This window comes from Coregonus lavaretus (assembly GCF_964263955.1).
Source record: "Coregonus lavaretus genome assembly, contig: HAP1_SCAFFOLD_3414, whole genome shotgun sequence".
Classification (NCBI taxonomy): domain Eukaryota; kingdom Metazoa; phylum Chordata; class Actinopteri; order Salmoniformes; family Salmonidae; genus Coregonus; species Coregonus lavaretus.
In genome coordinates, this window is record NW_028156469.1 from 1 (window position 1) to 13684 (window position 13684).

General features: G+C 42.2%; 1 protein-coding gene across 1 annotated transcript in view; it reads right to left on the reverse strand.

The window, feature by feature from the left end:
* Window positions 1-323: 323 nt before the first annotated feature.
* The window catches only part of LOC311126312 (mitogen-activated protein kinase kinase kinase 13-B-like), a gene marked incomplete at its 3' end in the record, with an annotated part of 46803 nt that continues 33442 nt past the window's right edge, over window positions 324-13684 (reverse strand). The window contains exons 4-6 of the mRNA XM_084200322.1: window positions 10158-10316; window positions 642-800; window positions 324-432 (exon numbers count right to left, since the gene is read on the reverse strand). Coding sequence (XP_084056448.1) covers window positions 324-432; window positions 642-800; window positions 10158-10316 — 427 coding nt within the window. The remainder of the gene's footprint in view (window positions 433-641; window positions 801-10157; window positions 10317-13684) is intronic.

A 13684-nucleotide genomic window follows, 5' to 3' on the forward strand; every position in this document is an offset into this window, starting at 1 on the left:
TCCTCCCTCCACTCAGACTGACACAGTGGGAACAGGACACACATGGTTACATATCAGTACTCTACAGGGTGGCTATAGCTTAGAATGGTCTATAATGACATGTATGCTAGGGGCTGTAACCTAGAATGGTCTATAATGACATGTATGCTAGGGGCTGTAACCTAGAATGGTCTATAATGACATGTATGCTAGGGGCTGTAACCTAGAATGGTCTATAATGACATGTATGCTAGGAACTGTAACCTAGAATGGTCTATAATGACATGTATGCTAGGGGCTGTAACATAGAATGGTTCTGGAGTCTAGAATGGTTGTGTTCTCACCTGAGACTTGAAGTAGGTCTCCTGAGGAGCTCCCAGGATGTCAGCTGAGGCAATGTCCAGATGGAGCAGGATCTGACGGAATGATGGACGGTTCCTGGGCTTCCCTTGCCTGGAGAAGAGGAGAAACAGCAAGGAGAGAGGGAGGAGAAGAAGAGAGTGTAATGGAGACAAACCAAAAAGAGGAAGGAGAGGGAGAGAGTGAAAAGGGAGGAGAGATTACATGAATCCATGTGATTATACAGGCAGATATTACCTAGAATATTTGCAGGGCGTGTGATATATATTCCTCTTTAATAATCTAAGATCTGCATATCTCACCATGTTTGCTTCATGAGGATCTTGAACCCGTCGGGACAAGTGGAGGGAACAGGGAGGTGGAGGCTGTTGCTACCCACACCCCAGATGATGGCTGAGGAGTCTACGTCTTTATAGGGGATTTCTCCAGTCAGCAGCTCCCATAACACCACGCCAAACGACCTGCCAACCAGAGGGTTAACATATTATAACACCAAACCAAACGACCTGCCAACCAGAGGGTTAACATATTATAACACCACGCCAAACGACCTGCCAACCAGAGGGTTAACATATTATAACACCACGCCAAACGACCTGCCAACCAGAGGGTTAACATATTATAACACCAAACCAAACGACCTGCCAACCAGAGGGTTAACATATTATAACACCACGCCAAACGACCTGCCAACCAGAGGGTTAACATATTATAACACCACGCCAAACGACCTGCCAACCAGAGGGTTAACATATTATAACACCACGCCAAACGACCTGCCAACCAGAGGGTTAACATATTATAACACCACGCCAAACGACCTGCCAACCAGAGGGTTAACATATTATAACACCAAACCAAACGACCTGCCAACCAGAGGGTTAACATATTATAACACCACGCCAAACGACCTGCCAACCAGAGGGTTAACATATTATAACACCACGCCAAACGACCTGCCAACCAGAGGGTTAACATATTATAACACCACGCCAAACGACCTGCCAACCAGAGGGTTAACATATTATAACACCACGCCAAACGACCTGCCAAGCAAAGGGTTAACATATTATAACACCACGCCAAACGACCTGCCAACCAGAGGGTTAACATATTATAACACCACGCCAAACGACCTGCCAACCACAGAGGGTTAACATATTATAACACCACGCCAAACGACCTGCCAACCAGAGGGTTAACATATTATAACACCACGCCAAACGACCTGCCAACCAGAGGGTTAACATATTATAACACCACGCCAAACGACCTGCCAACCAGAGGGTTAACATATTATAACACCACGCCAAACGACCTGCCAACCAGAGGGTTAACATATTATAACACCACGCCAAACGACCTGCCAACCAGAGGGTTAACATATTATAACACCAAACCAAACGACCTGCCAACCAGAGGGTTAACATATTATAACACCACGCCAAACGACCTGCCAACCAGAGGGTTAACATATTATAACACCACGCCAAACGACCTGCCAACCACACAGAGGGTTAACATATTATAACACCACGCCAAACGACCTGCCAACCAGAGGGTTAACATATTATAACACCACGCCAAACGACCTGCCAACCAGAGGGTTAACATATTATAACACCAAACCAAACGACCTGCCAACCAACCAGAGGGTTAACATATTATAACACCAAACCAAACGACCTGCCAACCAGAGGGTTAACATATTATAACACCAAACCAAACGACCTGCCAACCAGAAGGTTAACATATTATAACACCACGCCAAACGACCTGCCAAGCAGAGGGTTAACATATTATAACACCACGCCAAACGACCTGCCAACCACACAGAGGGTTAACATATTATAACACCACGCCAAACGACCTGCCAACCAGAGGGTTAACATATTATAACACCACGCCAAACGACCTGCCAACCACAGAGGGTTAACATATTATAACACCACGCCAAACGACCTGCCAACCAGAGGGTTAACATATTATAACACCACGCCAAACGACCTGCCAACCAGAGGGTTAACATATTATAACACCACGCCAAACGACCTGCCAACCAGAGGGTTAACATATTATAACACCACGCCAAACGACCTGCCAACCAGAGGGTTAACATATTATAACACCACGCCAAACGACCTGCCAACCAGAGGGTTAACATATTATAACACCAAACCAAACGACCTGCCAACCAGAGGGTTAACATATTATAACACCACGCCAAACGACCTGCCAACCAGAGGGTTAACATATTATAACACCACGCCAAACGACCTGCCAACCAGAGGGTTAACATATTATAACACCACGCCAAACGACCTGCCAACCAGAGGGTTAACATATTATAACACCACGCCAAACGACCTGCCAAGCAAAGGGTTAACATATTATAACACCACGCCAAACGACCTGCCAACCAGAGGGTTAAGATATTATAACACCACGCCAAACGACCTGCCAACCAGAGGGTTAACATATTATAACACCACGCCAAACGACCTGCCAACCACACAGAGGGTTAACATATTATAACACCACGCCAAACGACCTGCCAACCAGAGGGTTAACATATTATAACACCACGCCAAACGACCTGCCAACCAGAGGGTTAACATATTATAACACCAAACCAAACGACCTGCCAACCAGAGGGTTAACATATTATAACACCACGCCAAACGACCTGCCAACCACAGAGGGTTAACATATTATAACACCACGCCAAACGACCTGCCAACCAGAGGGTTAACATATTATAACACCAAACCAAACGACCTGCCAACCAGAGGGTTAACATATTATAACACCACGCCAAACGACCTGCCAACCACACAGAGGGTTAACATATTATAACACCACGCCAAACGACCTGCCAACCAGAGGGTTAACATATTATAACACCACGCCAAACGACCTGCCAACCAGAGGGTTAACATATTATAACACCAAACCAAACGACCTGCCAACCAGAGGGTTAACATATTATAACACCACGCCAAACGACCTGCCAACCACAGAGGGTTAACATATTATAACACCACGCCAAACGACCTGCCAACCAGAGGGTTAACATATTATAACACCACGCCAAACGACCTGCCAACCAGAGGGTTAACATATTATAACACCACGCCAAACGACCTGCCACCCAGAGGGTTAACATATTATAACACCACGCCAAACGACCTGCCAACCAGAGGGTTAACATATTATAACACCACGCCAAACGACCTGCCAACCAGAGGGTTAACATATTATAACACCAAACCAAACGACCTGCCAACCAGAGGGTTAACATATTATAACACCACGCCAAACGACCTGCCAACCAGAGGGTTAACATATTATAACACCACGCCAAACGACCTGCCAACCAGAGGGTTAACATATTATAACACCACGCCAAACGACCTGCCAACCACAGCGGGTTAACATATTATAACACCAAACCAAACGACCTGCCAACCAGAGGGTTAACATATTATAACACCAAACCAAACGACCTGCCAACCAGAGGGTTAACATATTATAACACCAAACCAAACGACCTGCCAACCAGAGGGTTAACATATTATAACACCACGCCAAACGACCTGCCAACCAGAGGGTTAACATATTATAACACCACGCCAAACGACCTGCCAACCACAGAGGGTTAACATATTATAACACCAAACCAAACACTGTGCTATACTAACTTCCTCCCAACATAACCCTACAGTGCATACGGAAAGTATTCAGATCCCTTGACTTCAGATCCCTTGACTTTTTCCATATTTTGTTAAGTTATTCTAAAATTGATTAAATTGTTTGACAAGTAAAAACAGGTTTTTAGAAATGTTTGCAAATGTGTTACAAATAAAAAAAACTGAAAAATGACAGACCCTTTACTCAGTATTTTGTTAAAGCACCTTTGGCAGTGATTACAGCCTCGAGTCTTCTTGGGTATGACGCTACAAGCTTGGCACACCTGTATTTGGGGAGTTTCTCCCATTCTTCTCTGCAGATCCTCTCAAGCTCTGTCAGGTTGGATGGGGAGTGTCGCTGCACAGCTATTTTCAGGTCTCTCCAGAGATGTTCGATCAGGTTCAAGTCCGGGCTCTGGCTGGGCCACTCAAGGACATTCAGAGACTTGTCCCGAAGCCACTTATCTTGGCTGTGTGCTTAGGGTCGTTGTCCTGTCGGAAGGTGAACCTTTGCCCCAGTCTGAGGTCCTCTGGAGCAGTGCTCTGGAGCAGGTTTTCATCAAGGATCTCTCTGTACTTTGCTCCATTCATCTTTCCCTCGATCCTGACTTCTGGAAGGTTCTCCCATCTCCACAGAGGAACTCTGGAGCTCTGTCAGAGTGACCATCGGGTTCTTGGTCACCTCCCTGACCAAGACCCTTCTCCCCCGATTACTCAGTTTGGCCATGCGGCCAGCTCTAGGAAGAGCTCTTGGTGGTTCCAAACTTCTTCCATTTAAGAATGATGGAGGCCACTGTGTTCTTGGGGACCTCCAATGCTGCAGAAATGTTTTGGTACCCTTCCCCAGTTCTGTGCCTCGACACAATCCTGTCTCAGAGCTCTACGGACAATTCCTTCGACCTCATGGTTTGGTTTTTGCTCTGACATGCACTGTCAACTGTGGGACCTTATATAGACAGGTGTGTGCCTTTCCAAATCATGTCCAATCAATTGAATTTACCACAGGTGGACTCCAATCAAGTTATAGAAACATCTCAAGGATGATCAGTGGAAACAGGATGAACCTGAGCTAAATTTTGAGCCTCATAGCAAAGGGTCTGAATACTTTTGTAAATAAGGTATTTCAGTTTTTTTTTATTTTTTATAAATGTGCAAAAGTTTGGAAAATGAGAATATACCCCTATACTGTGGGTCAACTGATACAACGATATGATGCCAAGTTATCCATTCAAGTTCTGCTTCTTCTTAAATCTCATTATTATGAGTTTGTTCGGGTTCGGGTTCAGCTTATTGTTGTCCAAAGAGGTGGAATGGGTTCACACTCATAAAGCTTATAAATAATAATCATCATAAACTTCGTTATTATTCGTCTTTAATGTTTTCACTGCATCAGCGTATGCAGACGTTTCGGCTTTACAGTCTTCTTCAGTGTGTTGGTGCCATTTTCAGATAATATAATAACATGCCATTTATCAGACGCTTTTATCCAAAGCGACTTACAGTCGTGCGTGCATACATTTTTGTGTATGGGTGGTCCCGGGGATCGAACCCACTACCTTGGCGTTACAAGCACCGTGCTCTACCAGCGGAGCTACAGAGGACCAAGCGCCGTGCTCTACCAGCGGAGCTACAGAGGACCAAGCGCCGTGCTCTACCAGCTGAGCTACAGAGGACCAAGCACCGTGCTCTACCAGCTGAGCTACAGAGGACCAAGCGCCGTGCTCTACCAGCTGAGCTACAGCAGGTCCTACTAATCGCGGTTGCCACTCATCTGCCAATTAGTCAAAAAGAGATACAGAATTATAGGGTATTGGATTTTCTAATGAAACTACAAAGTATACCAGTTATTAGTGAAGGAGATTGGTTAGTTACTCTTGATGTCTCATCGCTGAATGACGGAGGTACGGAGGCCCTCAAGTTCTTCCTCTCCAACCGCTTAAGCGCTGTCTACAAATTATATAATTGAACTAGTGCTTACTAAAAAATTATTTTTTATTTGATAAATATTACTACAGACTTTTGGAACAGCAATGGGAAGTCCATTAGCTCACAACTATGCACATCTCTTTATGGGGAAATTCGAATAGGATTTTATTTATACTTTTTATTCGTGGTCCTCTGTAGCTCAGCTGGTAGAGCACGGCGCTTGGTCCTCTGGAGCTCAGCTGGTAGAGCACGGCGCTTGGTCCTCTGGAGCTCAGCTGGTAGAGCACGGTGCTTGGTCCTCTGGAGCTCAGCTGGTAGAGCACGGTGCTTGGTCCTCTGTAGCTCAGCTGGTAGAGCACGGCGCTTGGTCCTCTGTAGCTCAGCTGGTAGAGCACGGCGCTTGGTCCTCTGTAGCTCAGCTGGTAGAGCACGGCGCTTGGAACGCCAAGGTAGTGGGTTCGATCCCCGGGACCACCCATACACAAAAATTTATGCACGCATGACTGTAAGTCGCTTTGGATAAAAGCCTCTGCTAAATGGCATATTATTATTATTATAAGATAATCCTTACAACGATCATGTTAAATACTGGACCCGCTATATAAACGATTGCTTTATGATCTGGACGGGTTCCGAAATTAAATTAAATGAATTTCTTAACAACATTAACTCTAGAGTACAATCAATTTCCTTCACTATGGAAAATAACATTAACTCTATACATTTCTTAGATGTACTTACAAAGGGACAATCTCTAAGTATTACAGTTTACAGAAAACCTACAGATAAAAATACTATATTGACAGCTGATAGTTATCACCCTCTCCCCCTACCAGTCAGCCAACTTCATAGACTGCGTCTCATCTGTGACACAGAGGAAAAATATGATAGACAATCAAACTCTCTCCTTGAGTGTTTCTGCTGTAGAGGAAACCCTGATACCTGGCTTGATAAAGCTATAGAGGATACCCTGATACCTGGCTTGATGAAGCTGTAGAGGATACCCTGATACCTGGCTTGATAAAGCTATAGAGGATACCCCGATACCTGGCTTGATGAAGCTGTAGAGGATACCCTGATACCTGGCTTGATGAAGCTGTAGAGGATACCCTGATACCTGGCTTGATGAAGCTGTAGAGGATACCCTGATACCTGGCTTAATAAAGCTATAGAGGATACCCTGATAAAGCTGTAGAGGATACCCTGATACCTGGCTTGATAAAGCTATAGAGGATACCCTGATAAAGCTGTAGAGGATACCCTGATACCTGGCTTGATAAAGCTAACCCCTGTAGATCATGTACCTCATTAACCCCTGTAGATCATGTACCACATTAACCCCTGTAGATCATGTACCACATTAAGGAAATGTTGTAACTTAGTATGACCTCTGACTTCTAGGTCCAATGAGATAAAGTCATGTATTACATTTTACATTTCAGTCATTTAGCAGATGCTCTTATCCAGAGCGACTTACAGTTAGCGAGTGCATACATTTTTTATTTATGTTTCATACTGGCCCCCCGTGGGAAACGAACCCACAACCCTGCGTTGCAAACGCCATGCTCTACCAACTGAGCTACAGGGGACCTGTATAACTTGCACTTCTAAAGGAGTAATGTACAGTACCAGTCAAAAGTTTTATATTTTATATTTGAGATTCTTCAAATAGCCACCTTTTGCCTTGATGACAGCTTTGCACACTCTTGGCATTCTCTCAACCAGCGTCACCTGGAATGCTTTTCCAACAGTCTTGAAGGAGTTCCCACATATGCTGAGCACTTGTTGGCTGCTTTTCCTTCACTCTGCGGTCCGACTCATCCCAAACCATCTCAATTGGGTTGAGGTCGGGGGATTGTGGAGGCCAGGTCATCTGATGCAGCACTCCATCACTCTCCTTCTTGGTAAAATAGCCCTTACACAGCCTGGAGGTGTGTTGGGTCATTGTCCTGTTGAAAAACAAATCATAGTCCCACTAAGCCCAAACCAAATGGGATGACGTATCGCTTCAGAATGCTGTGGTAGCCATGCTGGTAAAGTGTGCCTTGAATTTTAAATAAATCACAGTGTCACCAGCATAGCACCCCCACACCATAACACCTCCTCCTCCATGCTTTACGGTGGGAGCTACACATGCGGAGATCATCCGTTCATCCACACCGCGTCTCACAAAGACACGGCGGTTGGAACCAAAAACCTCAAATTTGGACTCCAGACCAAAGGACACATTTCCACCGGTCTAATGTCCATTGCTCGTGTTTCTTGGCCCAAGCAGGTCTCTTAGATTTTACATTTACGTCATTTAGCAGACGCTCTTATCCAGAGCCACTTACAAATTGGTGCATTCAACTTATGATAGCCAGTGGGACAACCACCTTTTTTTAAAACATTTTTTTATGGGGGGTGGGGGAAGAAGGATTACTTTATACTATTCCAGGTATTCCTTAAAGAGGTGGGGTTTCAAGTGTCCCAGGAAGGTGGTCAGTGACTCCGCTGTCCTGGCGTTATTGGTGTCCTTTAGTAGTGGTTTCTTTGCAGCAATTCGACCATGAAGGCCTGATTCATACAGTCCCCTCAAAACAGTTGCTGATGAGATGTGTCTGTGACTTGAACTCTGTGAAGCATTTATTTGGGCTGCAATTTCTGAGGCTGATAACTCTAATGAACTTATCCTCTGCAGCAGAGGTAACTCTGGGTCTTCCATTCCTGTGGCGGTCCTCATGAGAGCCAGTTTCATCATAGCGCTTGATGGTTTTTGCGACTGCACTTGAAGAAACGTTCAAAGTTCTTTACATTTTCCGGATTGACTGACCTTCATGTCTTAAAGTAATGATGGACTGTCGTTTCTCTTTGCTTATTTGAGCTGTTCTTGCCATAATATGGACTTGGTCTTTTACCAAATAGGGCTATCTTCTGTATACCACCCCTACCTTGTCACAACACAACTGATTAGCTCAAACGCATTAAAGAAGGAAAGAAATTCCACAAATTAACTTTTAAGAAGGCACACCTGTTAATTGAAATGCATTCCAGGTGACTACCTCATGAAGCTGGTTGAGAGAATGCCAAGCGTGTGCAAAGCTGTCATCAAGGCAAAGGGTGGTTATTTGAAGAATCTCAAATATATTTTGATTTGTTTTACACTTTTTTGGTTACTACATGATTCTATATGTGTTATTTCATAGTGTTGATGTCTTCACTATTATTCTACAATGTAGAAAATAGTACAAAATAAAGAAAAACCCTTGAATGAGGAGGTATGTCCAAACGTTTGACTGGTACTGTATATGTTACAGTGTTCTTGTAATAATATTTATATTGGCAAAACATCCTTGAAAGTACGTCTTGGAGAACGTAAACCCACTATTAGACTTCAAGATATCACCTCTGCCAGTTGCGAGACACTTTATTGAACAAAATCATTCTATTAATGAATTGCGTTGCGTCGGCAAAAAGTGTATCCACCCCGTAGAGGAGGGGACTATGACAACAAACGACTCCATAGAGAAGCCATGTGGATATATACATTAAATTCAGTATCTCCACACGGTTTAAACAAATCATTGGATTTCACCTCCTTCCTACAGTATAAGCCACATTTAGACTGTTATAAAAGAACACTGTCCATATCAGATTTTGCATATGTTTTATGAGTTGGCCCCACATATTTATGAACGGCTTTGCCTGATGTCCTTTGTGGTGGGCTATCTCATGAATTTATATGTATTTAGGTGAGTTGCCCTTCGTGCCCGCCCCCATACCCTATAATTCTTTATCTCTTTGTGACTCATTTGTATACAGGTAGCCACATCCCCTGATTGGCCGATGAGTGGCAACCCTGATTTAGAATCACCTGCTGCTTATTGGTTGTTCTTTACAAACGCTGTTTTGAATTAAAGTAAATGGTACCAACACACTGAAGAAGGCTGTAACGCCGAAACGTCTGCGATGATATCTGATATCTGATATCTGTGATACAACGTCTGCGATGATATCTGATATCTGATATCTGTGATGCAACGTCTGTGATGATATCTGATATCTGATATCTGTGATGCAACACGTCTGTGATGATATCTGATATCTGTGATGCAACATGTTTGAGTGAGAACCTCTTTGTTTGGCTGGTTTGGTTTTTACCAGGCTTCTGGGAGAGAGATGGTTAGACATGGTTTTCTTTTCAGTACTTATTGTTGTACTCACCAGATGTCTACTTTCTCAGACACCGGTTCGTTCCTGATGACCTCTGGGGCCATCCAGGCCACCGTACCAGCGAACGACATCTGAGTGCTCTTATCACTGAGCTCCTTGGATGTCCCGAAGTCACTGATCTTCACTGTGTCTTGTTGGGTCACCAGCACACTGAGGGAGAAGGGGAGCAGAGTGACATCCAGAGCATATACAGTAGGACCTCAATGGACAAAACACAACGTGAAGGACCTCAATGGACAAAACACAACGTGAAGGACCTCAATGGACAAAACACAACGTGAAGGACCTCAATGGACAAAACACAACGTGAATTTGAGGAATTACAAATATGTGGGCAATAACCTATAACCAATAACCAATAACCTATAACCAATAACCTATAACCAATAACCTATAACCTATAACCTATAACCTATAACCAATAACCAATAACCTATAACCAATAACCTATAACCAATAACCTATAACCAATAACCAATAACCTATAACCAATAACCTATAACCTATAACCAATAACATATAACCTATAACCAATAACCTATAACCAATAACCTATAACCTATAACCAATAACCTATAACCTATAACCAATAACCTATAACCAATAACCTATAACCTATAACCAATAACATATAACCTATAACCAATAACCTATAACCAATAACCTATAACCTATAACCAATAACCTATAACCAATAACCAATAACAAATAACCTATAACCAATAACCTATAACCAATAACCTATAACCTATAACCAATAACCAATAACCAATAACCTATAACCAATAACCTATAACCTATAACCAATAACCTATAACCAATAACCAATAACCAATAACCTATAACCTATAACCAATAACCTATAACCTATAACCAATAACCAATAACCTATAACCAATAACCTATATCCAATAACCTATAACCAATAACCTATAACCTATATCCAATAACCTATAACCTATATCCAATAACCTATAACCAATAACCTATAACCTATAGCCAATAACCAATAACCAATAACCAATAACCTATAACCCATAACCAATAACCTATAGCCAATAACCTATAACATATATCCAATAACCTATAACCTATAACCTATAACCTATATCCAATAACCAATAACCAATAACCTATAACCTATAACCTATATCCAATAACCAATAACCAATAACCAATAACCTATAACCAATAACCTATAACCTATAACCTATAACCAATAACCTATATCCAATAACCAATAACCTATAACCTCTAACCTCTAACCTCTAACCTCTAACCTCTAACCTCTAACCTCACCCTGGATTGGTCAATAATATAAAACCTAAGTACAAACAGGAACAGAAACACAACTCTGCCGCCAGAGAAAAATAAGAAAGATTCCTTTCTCATCAAAACATGAGACAGACAGACAGAAGGTATTTGAGACTGACAGACAGACAGAAGGTCTTTGAGACTGACAGACAGACAGAAGGTATTTGAGACTGACAGACGGACAGAAGGTATTTGAGACTGACAGACGGACAGAAGGTATTTGAGACTGACAGACAGACAGAAGGTATTTGAGACTGACAGACAGACAGAAGGTCTTTGAGACTGACAGACGGACAGAAGGTATTTGAGACTGACAGACAGACAGAAGGTATTTGAGACTGACAGACGGACAGAAGGTCTTTGAGACTGACAGACAGACAGAAGGTATTTGAGACTGACAGACGGACAGAAGGTATTTGAGACTGACAGACGGACAGAAGGTATTTGAGACTGACAGACAGACAGAAGGTCTTTGAGACTGACAGACAGACAGAAGGTCTTTGAGACTGACATGCAGACAGAAGGTCTTTGAGACTGACAGACAGACAGAAGGTCTTTGAGACTGACAGACGGACAGAAGGTATTTGAGACTGACAGACGGACAGAAGGTCTTTGAGACTGACAGACAGACAGAAGGTATTTGAGACTGACAGACGGACAGAAGGTATTTGAGACTGACAGACGGACAGAAGGTATTTGAGACTGACAGACAGACAGAAGGTCTTTGAGACTGACAGACAGACAGAAGGTCTTTGAGACTGACATGCAGACAGAAGGTCTTTGAAACTGACAGACAGACAGAAGGTCTTTGAGACTGACAGACAGACAGAAGGTCTTTGAGACTGACAGACGGACAGAAGGTATTTGAGACTGACAGACAGACAGAAGGTCTTTGAGATTGACAGACAGACAGAAGGTCTTTGAGACTGACAGACAGACAGAAGGTCTTTGAGACTGACAGACAGACAGAAGGTCTTTGTGTGGTCTTCGTATTGCAATGATTCTGTTCAGGAAGTCACAGCGAACTACAGCAGATTCCTCCTGTCTCTGTCTTTATACAGCTGACTAATATAGATAAACACAGCTGACTAATATAGATAAACACAGCTGACTAATATAGATAAACACAGCTGACTAATATAGATAAACACAGCTGACTAATATAGATAAACACAGCTGACTAATATAGATAAACACAGCTGACTAATATAGATAAACACAGCTGACTAATATAGATAAACACAGCTGACTAATATAGATAAACACAGCTGACTAATATAGATAAACACAGCTGACTAATATAGTTTAAAATACTGCTGACTAACAGAGTTTAACACTGCTGACTAATATAGATAAACACAGCTGACTAATATAGTTTAAAATACTGCTGACTAACAGAGTTTAACACTGCTGACTAATATAGATAAACACAGCTGACTAATATAGTTTAAAATACTGCTGACTAACAGAGTTTAACACTGCTGACTAATATAGATAAACACAGCTGACTAATATAGTTTAAAATACTGCTGACTAACAGAGTTTAACACTGCTGACTAACATAGTTAAACACTGCTGACTAACATAGTTAAACACTGCTGACTAACAGAGTTTAAAATACTGCTGACTAACAGAGTTTAACACTGCTGACTAACATAGTTAAACACTGCTGACTAACAGAGTTTAAAATACTGCTGACTAACAGAGTTTAACACTGCTGACTAACATAGTTAAACACTGCTGACTAACATAGTTAAACACTGCTGACTAACAGAGTTTAAAATACTGCTGACTAACATAGTTAAACACTGCTGACTAACATAGTTAAACACTGCTGACTAACATAGTTAAACACTGCTGACTAACAGAGTTTAAAATACTGCTGACTAACATAGTTTAATACTGCTGACTAACAGAGTTTAATACTGCTGACTAACAGAGTTTAATACTGCTGACTAACAGAGTTTAATACTGCTGACTAACAGAGTTTAATACTGCTGACTAACAGAGTTTAATACTGCTGACTAATAGAGTTTAATACTGCTGACTAACATAGTTTAATACTGCTGACTAATAGAGTTTAATACTGCTGACTAACAGAGTTTAATACTGCTGACTAATAGAGTTTAATACTGCTGACTAACAGAGTTTAATACTGCTGACTAACCTCTCCCACACTAACTTTACAAAATGCAAACTTGCAA